The 22,293-nt window shown below is 46.3% G+C and overlaps 1 protein-coding gene across 4 annotated transcripts in view; it reads left to right on the top strand.

Annotated features, from left to right (window-relative positions):
• NRP2 (neuropilin 2) overlaps positions 1 to 7,725 on the top strand; it is a 115,264-nt gene extending 107,539 nt beyond the window's left edge. For all 4 annotated transcript variants that reach the window (XM_072812923.1, XM_072812924.1, XM_072812926.1 and 1 more), the window contains exons 16-17: positions 2,295 to 2,345; positions 4,383 to 7,725. In XM_072812923.1, the coding sequence (XP_072669024.1) occupies positions 2,295 to 2,345; positions 4,383 to 4,687 (356 nt within the window). In that variant the 3' untranslated portion in view covers positions 4,688 to 7,725. The remainder of the gene's footprint in view (positions 1 to 2,294; positions 2,346 to 4,382) is intronic.
• Positions 7,726 to 22,293: the final 14,568 nt, after the last annotated feature.

The following is a 22,293-nucleotide window of genomic DNA, read 5'->3' as shown; positions in this document are numbered from 1 at the left end:
TTCCCTTTATTTGGATTTTCCCCCGTGTGCCATTCTTTCTTTGAGGCTTGGTGAACAGATGCGCTTTTGAAAGTGTTGATTAACTTATCCTTTTGTCGACCCCTTCCCACTCACCTAAACTCCTGGGAGCAGTGATTACACAAAAAGCCAAGTCAAGCCTCTAAAGTGTTCTTCTTCACCTCAAGTAGCCTTTGGTTCTCCAGGTGCGGAAATCTCGGCCACATCTGGCCAATCAATGTCGGAGAACCTTAGAAATGGACCAGTTCTTGTGAGGTCATCTCATCTAGTCCTCTATCTCCAGAGACTAGAGGGTGTGGTCTCCTGGGGCAAAATGTTCTAATACTGATTACCATCCTTTTACCCTTTTTCTTTCAAGATCAATGCCACATCCACCCCCTTTCCAGCCTTGATCAATAGTGTCCTAAGAGTTCTTCCCTGAGGGTGTGAGATGGAGCAAAATGGCATTCTAGCCTCCAAGAATCTGTCACATCCTTGGCAGAGACCAAATCCCTAAAAGCAAGAAGAGGATTTGGCCCAAAAGTCACTGGCAAGAGCCCCACGGTTTTTGTGCTAGGCTGATAGACATATTCTTTTCCAGTGTTCTGCATCTCTTAACCATGAAGGTCTTAAGATATATGAGCATCACACCAAAACGATTAGTTGTTGGAAATGTGATGGTTTTCTTCTGTTTTTTTTTTTTTGTTGTTGTTGTTGTTTCATAAGGTTAAAAAAAAAAATCTCCAGGTTTCCTTTCAAAAGCTCAGTTTGATCCCTATGACAGACACCACCTGCCTCTTTTTGATTCATATTCACATCTTCATTCCAAGGAAACAGCCTGTGCCATAGGGGCCTGGAGAATAATGCAGGGGGTGGGCATTGAGGTGGGGAAGCTGGTGTGACCTGCAGGTGCCAGTTGCTGTGCTATAAACATGCCAGACACAGGCTGGATTTACGGCGAATCAGTGCCACATGGCGTTGATCCTTTCAAGTGGGGTGTTGGCAAGTTGTTTTGTTGTATCCCTTCTAGCGACCAGGGGGATAAGAATGTGCTTTAGCACTTGGCCAGGAATGAGGAAGACTTCTATCTAACATGATTAAAACCACAGCCTCTAGGAAAGGACTGAATTTTGTGTGTGGCAGTGATAGATCAGTCCTCAGTTCAGGTCATGGTCAAGTAGATCTTCTCTGAGAAGTGCTGATAAGGGAAAAGTTCAGCCAGTCCGAAGTTCTTTTTTTTTTTTTTTTTTTCCTCTTGTTTGAGAGTGTTAGCTCTTTGGGATTTGGGTTTGGCTTAAGCCTGGATTTTCGGTTATCAATTTATAGTGCTGACCTCAAGGTTGTTCACCTGACTTGGGGTTCAATAAAATTCCTAAAGGGCCCATACATTCACTGGCGCCACCTTGAGCTGACAGCCAGGGCAGGCATAATTAATTTGTGAGAAAGAAAGAAATGATGAATCAGTACATATTTGATTCTCTTTTTTGATGTTTTACCATTTTAGTCAGGAAGTTTTCATTGGCTCTGATTTCTGTAAGATGGACAGCATCGTGAATAGGAAGACTGTCTTTCCCACCTCCCCCAAAAAATTATCATAAAAAAAAGAAAAGATAGACAGTGATAATGCTGGAGAAAATTCACAGTAAATTAACTTAGCGCCATTCAAGCCTGGGCTAGTCAGATTGGATGCCCATGTTTGACCTATTCTAAGCCGTAAAGAAAGCCAATAGGAAAAAAAGGCTGAGAAGGAAAGATGAGAGATATTAGCACAGATACGTGGAGGTAGACAGGTTATTATGACATTCTTTCCAGTTCTACATTAAAATATAAAATAATGAAACATCACTTTGTTGAATTACTATATGTTTATTTGAAATCCAGAGGACAAACTCTCGCAGTATATGTCTACTTAGATGCACACATATGAGGAGGGTCAGTTATCCTAGATAAATATCACAGTGATGGCAACTGATGATGGGCATGCCATCCATTTTGCCTTGGATAAACGTAGACCTATATTGGCAACGAACTACAGTCATTACAACGGCACAAGGATTTATGGGTGCTGAAGACCTTTTTTGTTTCTGTTCTTTGGGTCACTATTGGAAATAAAAGACAAATCTTCTGAAGGGGAAAGAATCCAGTAATGTACATACTAAATGATCTAGAAGCAGATGTGAATCTTTTGCTGCCTACTGTACCGGGGAGTCAGTCTGAGAAAAGTTGCATCTCTGCCTGTTAGCCACAGCGATAAAATTCGTTATAACTTGATTTGTTTGTTTTCTTTTTCGTTATAGTGGACATTCCAGAAATACATGGGAGAGAAGGCTATGAAGATGAAATTGATGGTGAGTATTGCTATGATTTAGCAGATAATCACGAAATTCAAGTTTGGTTATAAAGACGTCAACAAAAATAATGCCTGGGGTATTAGAAGGCCAGAATTTAGAACTACCAGTCAGAAATATAAGAGAAAAGAATCTAGAGAGGAATGAAGGAACCATCAATTGCTTTGTCAGGGTCAAATTTAGAAAGCTTATTGAGTTGCTTCTGCCTAATCTGAAACAGGTCCCCTACTTAAGGCAACTTTCGACATTGATGGACTTCAAATCTGGATAAACCCTTTAGAAGTAAAAGCCAGGTTCCCTTATATGTGTTGCTACTTGAACCCATTGACCTCTTCCCAAAAAGACCTTGAGTCAATGAGTATAAACGTGAATATTCTCCTAGGCTTTCTGTGGTTTCCTGTTCCCTGGCTTGGACAGAGCCTTTCTCACACTATCCAAGACTCCAAGTTGAGGCCCATTGCAAGATTTAGGTTTCCTTGCTACAATCCCCATCTTGTATTCTCATACTTATTAGAAGCTCTATTCTACTTCAAATACACATACTTAAGGGGCCAAAGCAAGAGCCCTAACTGGAGGGCCGCTGAACAAACACGTAGATAGAATTTCTTCCATCAACTCAGAGCAGCGCAGGTCTCTCTGGGCTTCTCTGAGTGCCAGAGTTGATCTCCAAGAGAGATCACCAAGGTTTCCCTCAAAGAACAACTTCAGACCAAGATTGATGCATTTAAGAAGAGCAGTTTATAGAACCAGCTGTATTTAACCTGACCTTAATCAAACACTTCAAGTGTAGTTATAGAAACAGAGTGACTAACCCAAACAGCACCTTGTTAACTCCGCTCAGACTCTCCCTGCAAAGCCCCAGCTAACGCTCCTTTTATGGGCAAAGCTGTGGAACTCGCCTACAAGGAGAGGCAGCAGCAGAAGCAGATGGGGACAGAGAGCAGGGCACGAGGATGCGGAAAGCCTGAATCCTACTCCTAGTTTCACTGCTTGCTAACTCCGGGACCTTGAGTGAGTTACCTGGCCACCTAATTTCTAAAAAAAAAAAAAAAAAAAAACCTGAGTTTGTTCATTTATTAAAAAAAAAAATTATAATAGCACCCTGCCTTCTTCATGGGATTATTAGGAAATTCCACAAAATGAGCTATGGATGTGGTCATGCTTTGGCCACGCTCTGGAAACCTAAGTATATAAGTCTGCTAGGGCTGTCATAACAAAGTACCGCAAACTAGGTGTCATAAACAACAGAAATGTATTTTCTCACCTTCCTGGAGATCAAGGTGTCAGCAGGGTTGCTTCCTCCCAAGGACCATGAGGCTTATAGATGGTTATCTCCATGTTTTCAAGGCAATCTCCCATCTGTGTGTGTCTCCAAATTTCCCCTTTTAATGTTGGATTAGGGCCCACCATAATGAGCTCTCCTTAGGTTGATTATTTCTCTAAAGAGCCTATCTCCAAATAAGGTCACATTCTAAGGTACTAAGGGTTAGAACGTCAACATATGAACCTTGGGGCACAATTCAACCCACAATAGTAGGTAAGATGTGTATCAAGTGAGGTGTGGTGGTTCGAAAAAAGTCTGCTGCTCCGACAGCCAAGAATGCTAAATTCGGAAACCTGTCATATAAAAATAGTCTCAGCCTATCCTTTGGTGTAACTTGAAGCAAGTGGAAGTGGGGGATGAGGGGGCAAAAAAGAAGCGTGCCCAGAACACGGGACCACCCCAGTGCTCCAAAGACACCCCGAAGTTTCTGTCAAAATCCAAACTTACCTAGTAGGAGTCAAATTATTTAAATATCAAATACTTAGACTGTACCATCTGTGTGCTGGACACCAAGAACTTTGCAAATGTTAATTCATTTAATCCTTGTAGTAACCCAGTGAGGCAGACTTAACAGTATCCCCGGTTTATAGAGGAGACGACTGAGACGAGGGGGGTTAAATAAACTTAGTTGCACAGCAATGATGTGGGAAGGCTCAGTTATATCACCTTGAAAGAGGCAGCGCCCACAATCTCTCATGTGCTTTATGTCACAGATGAGTACGAGGTGGACTGGACCAACTCTTCTTCCCCAACCTCAGGATCTGGAGCCCCTTCGGCCGACAAAGAAAAGAGCTGGCTCTACACGTTGGATCCCATCCTCATCACCATTATCGCCATGAGCTCCCTGGGAGTCCTCCTGGGGGCCACGTGTGCGGGGCTTCTGCTCTACTGTACCTGCTCCTACTCAGGGCTGAGCTCCCGCAGCTGCACCACCCTGGAGAACTACAACTTTGAGCTCTACGACGGCCTCAAGCACAAGGTCAAGATGAACCACCAGAAGTGCTGCTCCGAAGCATGACGGATTGCACCCAAATCACATCTGACGTTTCATTCCAGCAAGAGGGGCTAGGGAAGATTACATTTTTTTTCCCCTTTGGGAACTGAATGCCATAATCTCGATCAAACCGATCCAGAATACCGAAGGTGTAGACAGAACAGACGGACGAGTAGAGGGAGGTGGGGAGATGCGGCTGCCCCGGGGAGGGGGGTGCGTGTTGGGACCCACCTGGGAGCACCGTGGCTGAGTCGTTGCTGGGACTAAGACGGGAGCTCATCTCTTTGGGGTCACAGTTCTATTTTGTTTGTGAGTTTGTTCTTATTATTATATCTTACTTCTTTGGTCTGTGAGCAACTCCAAGAGGCGGAAGAAGAGAATGACTTTTCCAAGTTGGAAGCAGAGGAGTGGTCATGGTACTCTGCTTTCTCATGATAGTCAACACTTGAGAAGCAAAAGGTCTTTTCAGACTTTTCATCTTTAGGGGAAAAAAAACCTAAAAAAAAAAAAACAAAACAAAACAAAACAAAAAAGCCGTCCAACTTCTCCTGTCCTCTGATCGTCTTATGACTTACGGGATTTGCTGTGGTGTCCAATCTACCAGCCAACCCTACAAGCTGCCGTTTCCAGTCCTAGCATTTAAGTAGGATGTTGTTGCCTTTAACTTTTTTTATCCAGGGGAAAATTGCCATTTTAGGGTCAGCATGAATAGCTCTTTCTTATATGTGATGTAAGACAAACCAGAAAGGAAACTTCACACGTCAAAATCCACAGAAGCACCTCCATGTTAAAAGCGGACAAGCCTTAATGTGCTTCGTGACTAGGAGCCATTCATTAAATCTAGACCCAGAAGTTGTGGCTGTGAGGCTACTTCAAGGGGCCTCTGGTGGTGGTTTTGCTTTTTCTTTCCCCTCCCCCTTGTTCTTCTAAAACATACACACATACGCACACGCACATCCGTCAGGTGTCTGATCCCCAAGACGAGCACTGTTTGACATTCTCAAAGATGGAAGGTGGGTGCAAATACAGGCTGTTTGTATGTCTTCTCCACCAGTGAGATGTCACTGGTGACCAGTGGACCTAAAAGGAGAGCAGTGGAGAGGGAATAAGAAGTCCAGCTTCTGTGATCACGTCATGGCACAGGCTAAGCTGACAGTACAGAGACACTTGGATGAATTAGTCTCTTTGACAGGCTGGTAGACGTTGAGTTCTCCTCGGGGTTACAGCCGCCACCTCAGTATTTCAGGAGAGTCAAGTAGGATGTACGCGAGCTGATCTTAACCACAAGTGTGCAAGTACTATGGACCAAAACACTAACAACACTGCTTCAACCCCAGAGAGACCTATGTTCTTACACACACATGCACACACACGCGCACACACACACAATTTATGTGTTTTTTATTAAGTGCCTTGAAACAATGAAGAAAACCTGTATTTTCCCCTCTATGTAGAAATCAGTGAGTATCATACAAGTAAGGCATCGCTTCTTCCCTAAGCCCCGTGACTCCACTGCCAGTTTCCCCAGCTCATCACTGATCCTACTAATGGATTGAGCCCTGCTGCCGGAGAGGTAGTCATAGCCCTAGATGACTCTCAGCTACTCTAGGAGGGGAGGCATCCAGCTGTGTGAAGGTTAAGATTGTCCGCGTCAAGATCCCAATCTTGATTTTGTAGTGATGCCTAAAGATCACCTGGGTGCTGGAAATACATTTGAAACCCAGGATGCCCAGCCCATCGCTTATCAGTGGTAAACTGTCAGACGGTTTTTGCTGCTATGGTCACCCACAAGTTCATTTGTCTCATACCCAGGTGAAAGGAAAAAGGTGAATGGGACTGGCTGGTTCCTTTAAATGTTAACTTATGGAAATGCTAGTTCAAATGGTAATGTCACAGTGTTTTGTATGCGCAGAGGGAGAGTCCAAACCGACAGCTATTTATTCATATGTGTGTGTGTCTTTGCAAGCCTTTGAGTTCTCTGTATCTACTGTGTATGTGAATGGTCACGTGGGACTCCGTGATGTTGTTGTGACTTTGACCTAGGGCCCGAGTGTAACTGCTGATCTCGGCACTCGTTGGCACAGTGGTAGTTAGAGGTGAAAAGTAAAGCTGTCAAGCCCGAGGGCTTAGCTTTAGGACCCCCCCCCAAGCTGGGCATGCAGCAGAAGCAAGTTTTTACACTTTATCGAAACCAAGTCATTAATTAGCCCACTCTCCTCTTCGCCTTCCCACGTAGCTCAGTTTTCAGGAAGCTAGCAAGTCCTAGGGATTTCCAGAGGTTGCCTGCAGAAGAAGGGAAGTTCAAAAGCCTACCCCGGGGCTCCTGGCCCTCTCATGCTCCATGGGTCCTTTGACAGTTCCTCAAAGACCAGTCCTGTCTTCAGCCTGCAGTTCGCCTCTAAGTTACGCGCAAGCCAACCTGCATCCCGCTGACAGTGCTCGATCCAAACTCACCATTGGCCGGCTTGAGGCCCTGGATGAGCCCTGCTAAACAAAAGCAGACTACCCAGGGCTACATGTAGATACCTCACCAACACTGGAGGCTGGTCTGTTGGAAGACAGAAAGACAGTGGGGCCTGGTTCTAACTCGGCCAGGGGGCACCCTGGTGCATTTGTGGTCTCTATCTGCAGGTAGGCTAGCTGACCCGTCTCTTTGAGTCGTTCCCTTTGGGAAACCCAATTCACAGTATTGATCTCCTTTTTGCCTTGTATTGAATGACACATTACCTCCACGCTCTCCCGGACTAGGCAGTCAACAGGGCCACAGGGTTGCTTTCTCTCTTCGGTGGGGATGGGGAGTTGACAGGGATGAGGGTCCGAGGAATGAGCATGAATGCAAGAAAACAAGGGGAAAAGTTAAACTGTCACACAGAAGGTTAACTTTTCCAGGGTTTGCAGTTAAAGGTATTTGACCATTCGCTGGCTGAGCCAGATCACGGGAACTTGAGAGCTTTTACTGTGATTCTTCAATGTAAAAAATAAACAACAAGGTCAAACTGTGTTTATATGATTTGTATAAAGCCTTTTTAAAATTGCTATTTAAATAAACATTATACCAGAGATATTTTTCTGCATGTTTTTTATTGGAGACAAAGAGTTTGGATGATTGGATGACTAAGTCATCCCAGTTTGCCCAAGACTTTCTTGGGTGTTAGCGCTGAAAATCCTATGTCCCTGGAAACCCCACAATCCCAGCCAAACAAGGATGGTTGGTCATTCTCCAGGGACAATGTTTCTTTCTTTTTTTTTTTTTTAAGATTTTTATTTATTCATAGAGACACACAGAGAGAGAGAGGCGGAGACACAGGCAGAGGGAAAAGCAGGCTCCATGCAGAGAGCCCAACGTGGGACTCGATCCAGAGTCTCCAAGATCACGCCCCAGGCTGCAGGCGGCGCTAAACCGCTGCACCACCGAGGCTGCCCAGGGACAATGTTTCTTAACACTTCTTATGGAGTTAGTAGGTTGATTGGCTGGCTGGCTTTTTATAAAATTGAAAATATGAAAAAAAAAAAAAAAGAAAAGAAAATATGATGGGGATGGGGATTGGGCTACCTGGCCAGGTGGGCTATTTTAACTCAAAGACTTGCTGGTAGATTTCCAAGATCGTCATCCCTGTAAAGCCTCTTCCTCCCAAGACATCACCAATGCCCTACAACTTTTGACTCTTCACTGCTTCTTTCCTGTCCCAATACTTGTGTATCAATATCTGTGGTGATTTTAAGGTCTGTACATTCTTGGGTTCCATTCCAGATCAACTGAATCAAAAACTCTGGGAGGAGGGCCTAGGGATCTGTGTTTTAACAAGCCTTCCACTGTAAGCCTTCCTTACACTTTCAAGTTTTAAGAACTTCTGGTCTAGGAGAAAGGAAAAGTAGCCTGGCCTCACAAAACCGTTAGGGATCTTTCCACCTGTGGGTTTTTTGGAGTCAAAACAAACTAGACTTTGACCAGGGAAAGCAGAAGGAGGTCGAGTTCATTTCTAGGTAGTACAAGTTCCCAAGGGAAGAGGAGGGAACAGCTTTATTATGAACTTCCCCTAGACGCACATAGACAGGAGTCTCAACAAACCAAATCTGCCCCCATTCTGGGGCTCTGTTCACCCCAGAAAAGAAATTTGGTTCAATCATTTACTCAGGAAATGTTTTTGAGCACTTCCTGATTCTGTAAGCTCTCGGAGCTTGCGGACACTCCAGTGAAGAGGACGGAAAGCAAACAGCCAAGCACATAAAATAAGGACTGGTTACTTAAACGTGATGAAGACAGTGAACAGGTAGCTCTGATGGAAAATTACTAGACAGTAAGGTGTAATATTTGTGTTACTTGAGTTCGTATTTGCAAAGCACGGCTCTTGGTTACTGATGTCATAGGATTTGCAGTAATTAAATACAAGGTCTTCTGTAGTCAACAACGCTCACCATAATGAAACCTAAGGAATCTGAAATCTAATACAGTAGAGCTCTTGAAAACTCCTTTTAAAAAGAATTATTAGGGTCACTCCCACGAAGTGGTTCATCAGAGAAGGCCTCTCTGAGGAGGTAATATTTAAGCTAAAACCTGAAGAGATAAGGAGGAGTCGGTTCAGCCAAGTGCCTGGGAGAAGCTTTCCAAATTGAAGGAACAGCATTGAGAGATCCCCACTGTGGGAGAGAGTTAGCTGCGCCCCTAGGAACGCAGAGCAGTGGTTGGTTAAAGCAGGATCACGAGAAGGGAAAGGTACGGAGCTGGGAGTGGGGGAAGGTCCTTTAAGGCACAGTGAGGAGGCACTTTCTAATCTTTATCACTCTTGGCATTCCTTAAAATTTATAGAAAAGACAGCTCCCCACCCAGGCCCCTCACCGCCCACCCCACCCCCTTCCCACTCCTCACTGGCCAGTAAGGTCACTGCAGTCAAATTTCTGCAATTTCCCTCCCTGCCTCTCCGTGATCTTTACGGTATCATGTGTCTCCTGAGATGCCTGCTTCTATCACATTACTGACCCTAGCAACCATACCAGAGGTTAAAATGAAAGCAAATTTTTACTTTCCTTTAGTTGAGCTTTTGGGGATTTTTAAAGCCCTAATAAACTAATAATATCTCCTGGTCCCTAGCCATCTAGTGTTTACATAAGGTCTTTTTTTTTTTTTTTCCATATCTGCATCCTTCTGGAAATGTTTATACAATCCTCAGGGGAGGGAGTGAAATGAAGTTGGAACAGGCCCATCCTTGAGGGAAACAGGACCCATCTGGATGCTGAGGTGCCCTTGTCTCTACAACGTTGGTGGTAGCCATGGGGGGAGGGAGGGAAGCCTGAAGAAGAAATGGAAAGATGACTCTATTCCAGGTCTTGCAGACTTCAGGCTCTAATCCCAGGCTGAACTAAACAAATTCCTGGGGGAATGTGCCCCCTCCACCACCAGACACACACCCACCGCCAGGGGACTGAGCGAAAGATGAGGAGGTGATGGTCAGACTAGGAATCGCCACCTTCGGGGGTCCTCAGAGACTCCTCTGGTCCACCTGGGGGCTTCACAGGAACTGTGACTCTCGTTCCCATCAACAAAATGGGAAGGGCCCTGAGAAGCCTAAGGACTGAGAGGCAGGGGCCCAGCTTGCTTCTGAATTCCCACCTCTCAGGAATCCCAGGCCTGCAAGGCTGGGCCTCCTTTTTCTTTCTTCCTTGGACTCTAAGAGGAGCTCCTAGAGAAAGGGCATGTGCCTTCTGTGTTCTCCTGAAGACCAGGGCCGGAGACCTGCGAGGGAGGCTCTGCAGTTGTTTCTGCCGCTTCTCCAAAGAATGACACCTGTTTCCTCTCTATTCCCCTCCAAAAACCCTTTAGGACACGTGTGTGCAGGAGCACAGTTCCCGTCACAGCCGGCTTTCAAGAGCTATGAGAAAAAGAGACCCTTCCAGTGAGGCCTCATGCCCCCCCTGGCACAGGGGTCTGAGCCTTCCCTCATCCCCGCTCCGGCCCTGTGGCACCAGGTTAGCAGGGTCCCCCTCTCCGGCCCAAGCGGGTCCTACACAGGGTGCAAAGGCCCTGGGGTCCTGAGGGCCATCCAGGCCCGTGTGCACACAGAGGGAGCCAGAAAACCCTCCATCAGAGGAGAGGTAAGGCCCCGGGCCAAGGACCTGGGACGTGAAGATTTGGGGTGCTCTGCCCTGGGGCCATCCCCAAACCAGCATGCCCCAGCGGTTTTGGTCCGGCGTGGACCCTCCTCCACCCCCATTCAAACCAAGTCCCCTGGAACCCCGAGCAGTTGTGCTTGCGAAGTGCAGGCTGCAGCCTCCACAGCCCCCAGGCTGCTCAGCGCTGTCTGCAGGGCCAGGTTGGCCTGCTTTGGAGCGCAGCCCTGCTAATAAATCTCCATCCTGAAGCCCTTGACTGCCTCCCCTGGGAATTGAAGCGCAGCCTTTCCGAGCGCCCGCTGGCCGCCCCACTGCCTGCCAAGCTTCACACACAACCGCCCTGGCAGGGCCTTGCCTCCAGAGCCACGGCAGGCGGCCTTTCTAGATTTGCCCTTCTTCCCAACCTTTCCCCCACCAGCCCCAACCCTCACCTCCCGTCTCCGGAGCACTCACATTTCCATTCCCAGCCAACGAGGCTTAAATCCTCGGGGAGGTCAAAAAAACCTTTAGAGGGTTCGAAAGCAGCAGGGCTCTTATCCCCTTGAACATGGACATGCCGAGGAGGAGCGAGAGCTCTGGTCCCAGAGCTTGGGAGTTCCTCAGTTCCACCTCTAGCTCTGTGACCTCGGGAAGGTCATGCACATTTTGGCTTTCACATCTGGGAAGAGGGCACTGCGGCTAAGGGAACTCCGAGCCCCGAGCTCTGACATCCTGGCCGGTGGAACAGTTGTTTGGTTGTCTGAATGTGCATCACACAGCTCTGCCAGGGTAAAGCTCTGCAGAGCCTCCTGTCCCTACCTTCTCGCCGGCTCCCCTCTGCAGAGGCGCGGGGAGCATATCCTTGGGCTTGATTCTGCTGTGGAGCTGGCCCAGCTCCAAGCTCTCTCAGCAGAAGTGCTCCCTTTGCCAGAGCCCCTCACTCTCACTCACAGCAATTTACATAGACGTGGACGTACTTTGCTTGTCCCCCACTAGCTCTTGAGAAGAGAATTTATGCATGAATTCATGCATGTGGTTGACACATTTTACATTAAATGCCTCCCATGTGCCTTGCTAGGTGCTTGGGGACTATGATAAGCATAACAGCCATGGTCCCAGCCTTCAGGGAGCTTACAGTCTAGAAAGACACAAGTGAATCAAATAGCCACACAAATCTACCAGAACAAGTGTGGTAGGAGCTATGAAGTGACACGTGGAATGCCGTGAGTGTGTGAGGGGTCAGGGAAGCCTGAGCACTATGGCCCTTGGGAGCTGAGCCCTCAGGGTGAGTCAGATGAATGGGAAGGGCAGGGGGAGAGCATGAAGGGCCAGGATGCACAGAGATTCAGAGCCAGAGGGAGACCTGGCAGGGGGAAGGGGGGAAAAAGGGGGGTGGGTGAGAAGCGTCTTGTTCACCTTTGTATCAGGACCTCCAACTCATACTTGGCACTTACTGTACAAACACAAGAAATGTTCACTGAATGAATGAATGACGTGTATACGTTCTCCTTTGTGATGGGCTTCAAGCTGCCCAGTGTGTACAGACCAGAGGCTAAGCGGTTTTCATTTCCCCTCACTTCCATGTATGCTTCACTCTAGAGGAAGCCCTGAAAGTAGGTTTCCTAGAGTCTGCCCTGAGAAATTATGCCCACAAGTTCCACCATGGAGATGGGCACTATCTGCTTCCATTTAAATATGATGATTTAGGTTAAATATATTCAGATGAAAATGCTGTTGAAAAAGTCGGACGCTTGCCAGAGTTAACAAATTAAAATATCCCATGCGGCCACCGCGGAAAAACAATATAGCAGTTCCTCAAACTGTCACACATTGAAATCCCACGTGATCCAGCAATTCCACGTCTAAGCACCTCTACCCAAAAGAATGGAAAGCAGGGGATCAGATACTTGTGCACCAACCTTCACAGCAGCATTAGTCACTACAGTCAAAAGGTGGAAACAAACCCAATGTCTATCAGCAGATAAGTAAATAAGCAAAATTGAGTAGAGCCATCCAGGAGGACACTGTTCAGCCTTAAGAAGGAGTGACATTCTGATACATGTTACAACAGGGATGACACGTGAAGATACCGTGCTAAGTGAACTAGGTCAGACACAGAAGGACACATCATACGATTCCACTAAGATGAGGAACCCAGAACAGGCAAATCCAGAGACAGACAGACAGTAGATTAGAAGTTACCAAGGGCTGGAGGCAGGAAGCATAGGCAATTACTGCTTTACGGGTACAGGATTTGAGATGATTGAAAAGCTCTGGAGATGGATAGTGGTGATGGTTGCACAACATTGTGAATGTACTTAATGCCACTGAATTGTACACTTACAGATGGTTAAAAGAGTAAATTTTATGTTGTGTATATTTTACCACAATTTTAAAATGCAACTTGTCTTTTTTAAAAAGTCTCATTTTTTTTTTAAATGTCTAATACCTGGGACATACTTAAACTGAAAAGTTACTGTTTATCTGAAATTTCAGTGTAACTGGGTATCCTGTATTCTCTCTCAACCCTAATCGAGGGGCTTCATCTTCACCATAAGCTTCCCAGAACCTTCCCAGGATTCAGAGACCATTGTTTCAAAACCACACTCCGTGCTTGTGGTCTGATAAGAATGAGCGTACAAGATAGGCGCAGGAAATCAGGAGGATGCCTGCCACAATTATAGACTCAGCCCTAGACAGAGGCCATGAGTGACTCCCTCAGCCCTCCGTCGCTCCATCAGCGAAGAGGTAGAGATTAAAAATCTTGGTTGGGTTTCCCATCTGTTGTTTAATCATCACGATCTACAAATGCAGTAAAAGCTGGTTGTAAACCCCTTCTTATGATTGACCACGTGGCTAGAATTACAGTTGCAGATGGCGACGCTCAAGCGTATGACTCAGACGATGGCCTTGTCCCCCGCCATCAATGCGTCTTCACACCAGAGTTGGTAAGAACCCATGGGGTGCCCAGATGCCTAATTGTACCACCGCTTGCACCCATGTCTTCTCGATGAAAGAAATTGCCTGCACAGCTCATCATGCAGCAAGAAACAACAGGTGCAAAAGGCAAAGGCCACTTTGGAACCATTTGGACCACAGAACATGGCTCAGTATAACAAGAGCGCCCACGGACTTGGCACGCCTGCATTAATCTGCCTGCGAGATGGGCCTGGAATCAGACCACAGCCCTGGAGTCCACGGCTGCCGTTCCAGGTGGTCCCACCTACTCCTTCTCTCAACCGAGACGAAAGGCAGCTGGGGAGGGCATTTCACGAAGATGGGTCGTGTCCAATTCATTTTTACTAGGTGCTGACAAGTCACTGCGGAAAGTCTGGAAATGTGTAGCACAGCAAAAACACACGGGTCACAATGCACTGGTGAATGATTACCAGAGGAGAAATTCATTACAGGCTGCTCTCGGCTCCCATCACATAAGGAAGCGTTACATTAACAAGGTGGACGGTCCCCGCGCTCCCCTCCCTACCACAGCCCCCACCACCACTGCCTGCCACCCCACTATTGCAATTTGTGTTGCATGGCGAGAGCAGAGCCCAAAGGCGGGGAAGTTAATTCAGCAATACTAATCAGAAGGGGGGCCGCGGTGGCAGCCACAGCCAATTGAAGCAGATTCGACCTGCATGCTACATGAAACACCAACTATGACTGCGGTGTCTGACACCTGTCTATGGCCTTAAAACAGGGTCAGGGGGCACCTGGGCAGCTCAGCGGTTGAGCATCTGCCTTTGGCTCTGGTAGTGATCCTGGGGTCCTGGGATCAAGTCCCGCATCAGGCTCCCCAGAGGGAGCCTGCTTCTCCCTCTGCCTATGTCTCTGCCTCTCTCTCTGTGTCTCTCCTGAATAAATAAATAAAATATTTTTTAAAAAAAGACAGGGTGAGGGTGGGGGTTTTTTCGGAGAAGGGGCAGTCAGATAATTTGCTTTTCTTCCTGGGTGCACCTGCATCCCTGAAAATGTGCCTGGCCATCGTCCCTGCTGGTCCCCTGGTTTGCTTGCGTTTCCAGCCTTTCCCGACATAGACACAGACCGGTGAGGAGCTAGCAGGTGCCAGAGAACCTGTGCAGGAGACCAGCAGGATGACCGAGGTGAGTAAGACACACTGCGTTTGGGGCCCCTCTGGACCAACAAGTTCTGGGGCACCAGGAACAGGGAGTCTCCATTTTTCGATGGCCAAGAGGACTCAACAGGTCAAGTGGCCTTCAAGGCCTGGCCATCCGGTGTCACACACAGTCACTGCCCAATTCCTCTCTCTAATCCCTCTTCTCCAAGTAGCATTCCCCACATGCAAGAATCACAGGTCACAAATGGAAGCTTAGCGGAGAGTCAACAGCACGCAGACAGATGGGTCAATAGTTCTTCCTTAATGGGATTTCTGCTCCTTCCAGATGCCATTCACGTGCCGAGGGGCCAGCCCGCTGAATCGGCTTTTAAAGTCAAATGTGCCACCAGGCCAGGCCAGGGACAGACAGGCTCTGGCCCAGGCGGGTGCCCCCACACACCACCACCGAGCAGGGTACCCTGGCCTCACCCCTGCGCCGAGCTCCTCACCGCAGCCCGGCCCAGCCGGTTCCCGGGGCGCCTGTTGCCAGCGTCACCCCGCGGTGGCCCAGCGAGCCCCAGGCACCCCAGGACGACGCCCATGAGGCCGGGGCGCTCCCCGCTGGCCAGGCTCAAGCTGCCCGATCTCTCCGCAGCTTTCTCAGGACATGCGCCCCAGCCCTTTCCTTCCCGGGGACCCTTCCAAGCGGTTCTGTTGGGCTAAGCCCCATCCATCTTCAACATCAGAGTCCCCGTTTTCACCTCACTTCCTTTTTCAAAGCAGCCAAGAAAGAAAATGTCACTGCATTTGGGGCCGATGCAAAAGCCAGGCCTAGGGGATGCTCTGTTTCACTCCCCGGCCCCCCCCCCCCCGAGCTCTTCTCCCCAGCCGAGTCCTCAGGGCCTGCACCTCCACACCTGTTCCTGGTTCCTGGATCGCCTGGCGTCGGTGGCCACCCCTTTGGCCCGTCCGCACTCTGCCAGAGCGTCAGCCTCAGCACTCACCAGGCTCCTGGGCTGGGCCTGCCAGGAGGACAACATGCTGGTCTTGCCAGGTGAGGCTGTCGCCACCCCCATCAACACCCTGCCGGGGATTCAGAGGCTGAGCAGCTGATGCAAGTAAAAGTCCCCTGTGCTGCCGCTTAGACACCAGATTCCCCAATTTGTCCAAAACACGTGGAATCCTCCCCAGCCATGCAGCTTGGTCGCGAAGAGCGTGTGTACCTTTAAGCCATGAAGGGCAGGTGGCAGTTCGGATGAAGATGACAGCTAGAATGCCTCCCTGACAGCCCCTGGCTCCCCCAGAAGTAGGGAGCTGATGCCCTGATTGATACTTGAGGGGGAGGCTGTCAGCAGGGAGGACAGGAGGGAGATAAGGGACTCAATCAGTGTCAGACCCGTCCTGACACACACGGCTATAAATCACCTTGGGTAAAGATTCTCAGCTGCTAGAGTGAAGAAGGGGGAGCGGGTAATAGAAAAATAGGGTGACAAGCACTTGTGTGGGCCTGGGGCTGTGGGATAAAGACGCTGGGCTCGGCCCTGGATAGAGATGCACAAAACTCACAACTCCATCCATCGCTCCTCAGACCAAGCACAGATACAGCACTGTCCTGAGTCAGTTGCAGAGGGTTAAAGTACAATCTAGGGTGAACTTTAGAGAGCGTCAATGTCTCCATAACGCTATTATAAATACATCGATTCCAACCAGCTGTCCCGACGACTGCGGTAGAAATCCTCCCTCCTCCCCTTCCACCCACCGCAAGGAAGACGGAAGAGATCTCGCTGTTGATGGTCAAGCCTGTCCTTGCCCACTGATACCTGGGCTGAGAAGCAGCACACGGTGAGCTGTAAGGAAAAGAGGCCTCAAGGGCTCAGTGTTTTGATGAGAAAGGATTTCTCCAATTCCAGAAATCCCCAAGACTGCACGTCAACAACTTCCAGCCATATCACAGATGTGATTAGCAGTGGCCAAACCCATTTCAAAGATTCTCTTTCTACATGTTTTAATTAGACATTTAAAACATAATAACCTTTTTTTTTTTTTTTTGGTCCAGGGGACAGAGATTCCTAAGTTGGAAATAATGAACGGATTAGCGATTAATTAATTGCTGGCAGGTGTGGGGAGAAGCCATCTACGGCTTCTTAGCATTCCCCGCCCCCTTTCTCTCTTAAGATCGTCCTTTCTTATTTTAATTAATTTTTTGCCACCCCAGCACTCCTCTTATCAAATATTCAAATAAACTAAACAAATAGAATGTGCCGAGACCAAAGTACTCAATATGGTGTTTAATTGGAAGTGTAGCCTTGTTTTCTCCCGGTGGAGTCTCAGGGTACCTGGAAGCTGTCCCTGGCAGTGGAATTGGACTCCTAAAGTGCATTTTTAGCATCTAGTTAATCTTCCTTTCAGGTGCCGAGGGTATGGCTTGATTGAAACAAGGAGCAGTAAGCCATTGAGTGGTTTGTGGTTTCTCCTCCCTGGTAAGGAACAGAGGCGGTAACATAACTAGACTGTGGCCTTTGTCTCACCCACCTGTTCCACCACTCCCTTCCATGTGTCTACACCCCACGTGAATGCATGCCAGTGGGTGCACCATCCAGCTCTTGTGCAAGCCAGGGCCTAGGTGGCCACTGCAGGCCTTGGGTGGCCAGCACTCTGTGCAGCTCTGCAGAAATGCTGCTGGCACAGTTGTACACCCAAACAGTTCAACCTGGCACAGCGACCCAAATCCAGGTCCTCAAATCCAAGCCATGGCCAGAAGAGGAGTGACAGGCAGGACATGTGCTCATGTCCAAGGCCCTGGCACTAGCCTTCCAGGGAATGTGGACTTCATAGAAAGCTCTGTTCTCCTCCGAAGGGATGGCTGCTCGGAACGGCTATGGCACAGTACACTTCCTACTACTGGGGATTGTTTCCTGAATGAGCGAACAGTCCTATCGAACTCTGAGGGAGACCTTCAAGGATGTAGGTCTGTAATGGAGCCAGAGCTATTGGCTGTTTCAGAATGAGTTATGGGCTTCAGGACATTACTCTGGTGCCTTGCAACAGTTGGGAGACTCCTTAGGAGGGAAGGCTTAGGCTGTCTTCTGAAAAGCAGCCACATTATTGGGCCATGACCACAGATTTATCCAGAAATAATGATTAGAAAGAATAAAGAAGAAATGGAAGGGGAGTTTTAAAAGTGTGTCTCTGGTGACCACTATGTCCTTCAGCCCAAAGTATTTGTCTCTAGATCGAGGCAAAGACAAAAGTAGTTCTCCGTGACTGATGGAGCCCAGATGATTCTTGTCAAGAATTTCAGAAACCATGAATTGAAAGGTAAAGTGAGGTGGGGGGTGGCAGGGAAAGAGCCCTGGAGACTGGGGGACACTGCTGCTCAGGAAGCTAGTAAGGAAATGAGAGTTGCTTCTGAGGGCTTCTAAAATCAGGCGGGTGGAACAAGGGGTCCAGGCAGAGGGAAGATTTTTCTGCTACTTCTCTCAATCAATCTTTTTGCTCTCTCCCAAGTTTGGAAGCATCGAAGGACTGGAATACTGGCAGAGGGATTCTAAAGCAGCCATGTATATCACTTTTATTTTTAATCCTCAAGGATAAACTATTAGGCAGTTGTAAAAAAAAATCATAACAGCAAGACAGTTCTTTATGTATAAATATGAAAAGATCTTCAAGACATATAGTTAACCCAAGAAGCAAACTGGAGAACCATGTCAAGAATTCAATACCGACCATATAAATTGCAGGGCCCTGTGCAAAATGAAATGGAGGGGCAGGGGAGTCAACAATTACCAAGAACTGCAAGACAGCAATAGCAGAGCATTAAATCAAAGTCAGGGCCCTCCTGAACCCAGGGTCCTGTGTGACTACGCATGCATTCTCCACACCCACATCACCAGTCCTGCTGGTATGATATCATGTGGTGAACCTGAAATACTAAATAAGGAATAAGGTTTACCTACTGAGAGGTGAGTGAGAACTAGGAGAAAGGGAAAGAATTTCCACTATTTCTATTTTTTTAATGTTTGAGCCATCTGGATGAGTTATCTAGTCAAAAATTCAGATAATTAAGAAAAAGTTTTCAGGGCTCTACAAAAGTCCACAGGGACTGTAAGCAATACACAGGTTTCCGTTCACACTTCTCAGTGAGTCCATGTTGCTCTGTGGAAGTCCCAGGAATGGGAAGAAGCTCAGAGAAAGCAGCATCCGACTGTAATGACGAAAACCACAACTGTCCTCTCTCTCATCACTCACTCACTTGCCACTGGACTCGGGCTTCTGGAAGCCAAATAAAATAGAAAATGTCTCTCTCACACTCTCTCTCTCTCCTTCTCTATCTCTGTATGTGCAGTGTCTGTGAGGGTTCCTCGGCCTCCTGAACTTTGATAGGCCTGGGGCACCGGGATCAGCATTTACTTTCACAGGTGTCCTCCAGGTTAATAAGTGCTACTCCTGTGAGCAGAGGGACTCCAAATCTCATCAAATGCATGGGTTGGTTGAATCTATCAGTAATAACAGTAATAATCAGTAATAACAAAATGGACATATGTCTTTAACTAAAAAGACACATCCATGTGTCTCTAGAATGGTGCAACCCAAATAAATGGAAACTGAGATGCTCCTGAACCCTAAATACTCATCATAGTTTACAGATATCAAGTACCTATAAAGTGCTAAATGAATTATTCATTTCATCCTCATGATTTCCAGCTAGGCACATTCCACTCTTTTTCTCATTTTGTGGATAAGGAAACTGAAGTCTGAAGAGGAACAGTAATTTCCTTGCTATTACCCTGTGAGTGAAGGATAGAACCAAGTTGGAACAAAGACATCCTAGCTCCAAAGCCCACACTCTTAACCATTAACCACATAGGAGGGAAGCTCCAAATTCAATGTAAATGATCTATGTGATATCGAACTAAAGTGTGATAATACTTCTCAGCTGTTCCACTTAACAGAATTTTCCATCCAGACGCAATAGGGTTACTTTGGAAGTAAAGGCTGCCTACTTTCACCTGGGTAGATCTGGCTATGAATTCTTTCACGCCATCAAGTTAAATGAACCCTCAGGTCACCATTGTTTGAGCCTCACGCCGATGTTCAGTACAGCCCTGGACTTCCCTTTTTTGGGAAACATTGCTTAAATTTTGACAACTTGACACCTCTTGGGAGAAACTCTCTCATGACTTACCCGTAAGTGCTCCAAGTGACATAAGTGGTAAGGCAGTTAAGAAGCATGATGAGGAATTACTTCCAAGAATACAAATAAATCAGTAAAATAATCCAGAGTCACAGAAGGTGAAGATCAGAGGCAGATGTTAGCATCCCTTAGCTGAAGAAAAGAAGACTCCAGGACTCAATTCAAATTGGCTGTAAAAATATTTTACAGGTTGGACCAAACCCCAACATTCCCTTGGGAATGTCTCCCTTTCTGAACTGCCTGGGACACCAGGAACAAGTATCTATTTAAGAGAAATATATATATATATATACCTGTACCATCTATATTGTCTTGCATTTATCCCACTGTCATGACGACTTTAATGGAAAAGCCAATTTTGCATAACATTTTAGCACCTGAAACACTACAGGACACAGGATAGGTTCTTGATATATGTTTGTGGAAATAGTAATGAATGAATGACTCATCGGTCAACCCCTAAAATGGGTTAGACAAGAAATATCTCATGATAACAATCCCACCCCTCCCTGCAGCCAACCGATAAAATATTCAAATGATTTTTATTCCATTGACACTTTGCGATAATTGCTGAAATTCTATTCCCAGTAGGCAGAAGCTGGAGATGAAACAGAACCGATGTCAAATTTCTTCATCAAGAATTGGAAAGTGAAAACAAAATCTCTTGAATATAGTAAAAGAGGAACATTTTGCAGATCAGCTTAATACATTGCTCTTGAGTGCCTAAATGTATTTGTGTGATATTGTCAAGTAACTACTCGATAAATGCTTTAAATCTTGTCTGGCTTGTTCAAATGTAAAATATTAAGAGAAAAGAGGTTTGGCTGAGTTTTACAAATTCAATACCCAAGGTAGTATGGAAGGAAATAAAAACAGCTGGGATTTGTGTAGTTGCTAATTTAGTTGAAGAACCATCATCCATCTAAGCCAAAAAAAAAAAAAAAATCCCTCTGCCACATCTGGAGGAACCAGTTATACATGGGAAGGTGTGGCTTGATTGCCAAAAGAACATTTTCCTTATTTAAAAAAAAAAATCTTAATTTTATGCAAATTGCCATGCAGTCGGTTTTTTTTGTTTGTTTGTTTGTTTTTTTCAGAACAATGCACAGGAAGAAAGTAGTTTGGGGACTTCTATAAGACTAGCAAAACCAAAGCCAGTCTTTCTTGGGAAAGAGACTAGTTGAACCTCTCAGCCAGGTGATGAGGCCAAATTACTGAAGGTATCTAGTAAAAGCTATAGGATGAAGAAGATTGCCAGCAACTTATGGAGACCAGAGAATTGGTCTACCACTCTGGGAATAATCGAAAATAGATAAGTTTTACTTAAAGTGAAGGAAGGAAAAATAGAGTCACAAACTCTGCTTGATAATTGAAGTCTAGTGAGACAAAGAACATAAGCTGCATGTAGATTTCTGCATACTAGTTGTATGCTTTTTGAAGTTGAGTGTCACTTTCTATACTATTCTTACTATTTAAAAAGTTATAATGAGATTTTCCTATTTGCATTTCTATTTTTCTCAAAATGAGTGATTCTCAAGACTTATCTGCATCAGAATCACAAGGAACCTTTTGGGAAATGATGATTCCTGAACCCAAGGCCCTAAAAAGTCCAATTAGATACATGAAAGGTTGGGTCTCAGGAATTTGTGTTTTAACAAAGGACAGGAAATAAGCCCAAGGTAATTTGATGCAAGGGATTTACATCTCACTATTGAGAAGCTACTCTTAGGATTTATGTACCAGGTAATGTCCTGGATTGAGGCAGCTAAAGCAAAGAATCACCACCAGGTGGAAATTTATCAAAATTACAGGCATAAGGGAAAGGAGAGCTGTGAGAGGTCAGAAGGTAGTGATTTTGTCATTTAAATGTGATGTAGTCAAGTAATGACTCAATAAATATTTCAAAGCTTACTTGGCTCGTTCAAATTTAAAATATTAAGAGAATGATAAGGAATTCAGATGATTTTTACTGGTTCAATACCAAAAGTAATGTGCAAGAAAAGAAAGCACTAGATTTGTAAATGGCTAATATATAGTAGAGTTTGGGATTCCACGACACATGGAAACAGGAGTCAAGAAACAGGCTGGAGAGCTACAAAAAAAAGCTTTATCTACTTTTCAGTTCCACCTGCGTCTCTCTGGAAGTAATGACCTCATAATACACGTCAAGCTAAATTGTTAATGTCTGCATTAAGAAGTCACCATTTGGCTGCAAATCTCCATTTTGACCTATCAACCTACCTCTCCAGGTGAGGCATGTCCAAAACTGCCTTACCACTACAAAGCATGTTC

Source organism: Canis lupus, chromosome 36 (assembly GCF_048164855.1).
Source record: "Canis lupus baileyi chromosome 36, mCanLup2.hap1, whole genome shotgun sequence".
NCBI classification, from domain to species: Eukaryota; Metazoa; Chordata; class Mammalia; order Carnivora; family Canidae; genus Canis; species Canis lupus.
This window is presented reverse-complemented; position numbering and strand designations above follow the sequence as displayed.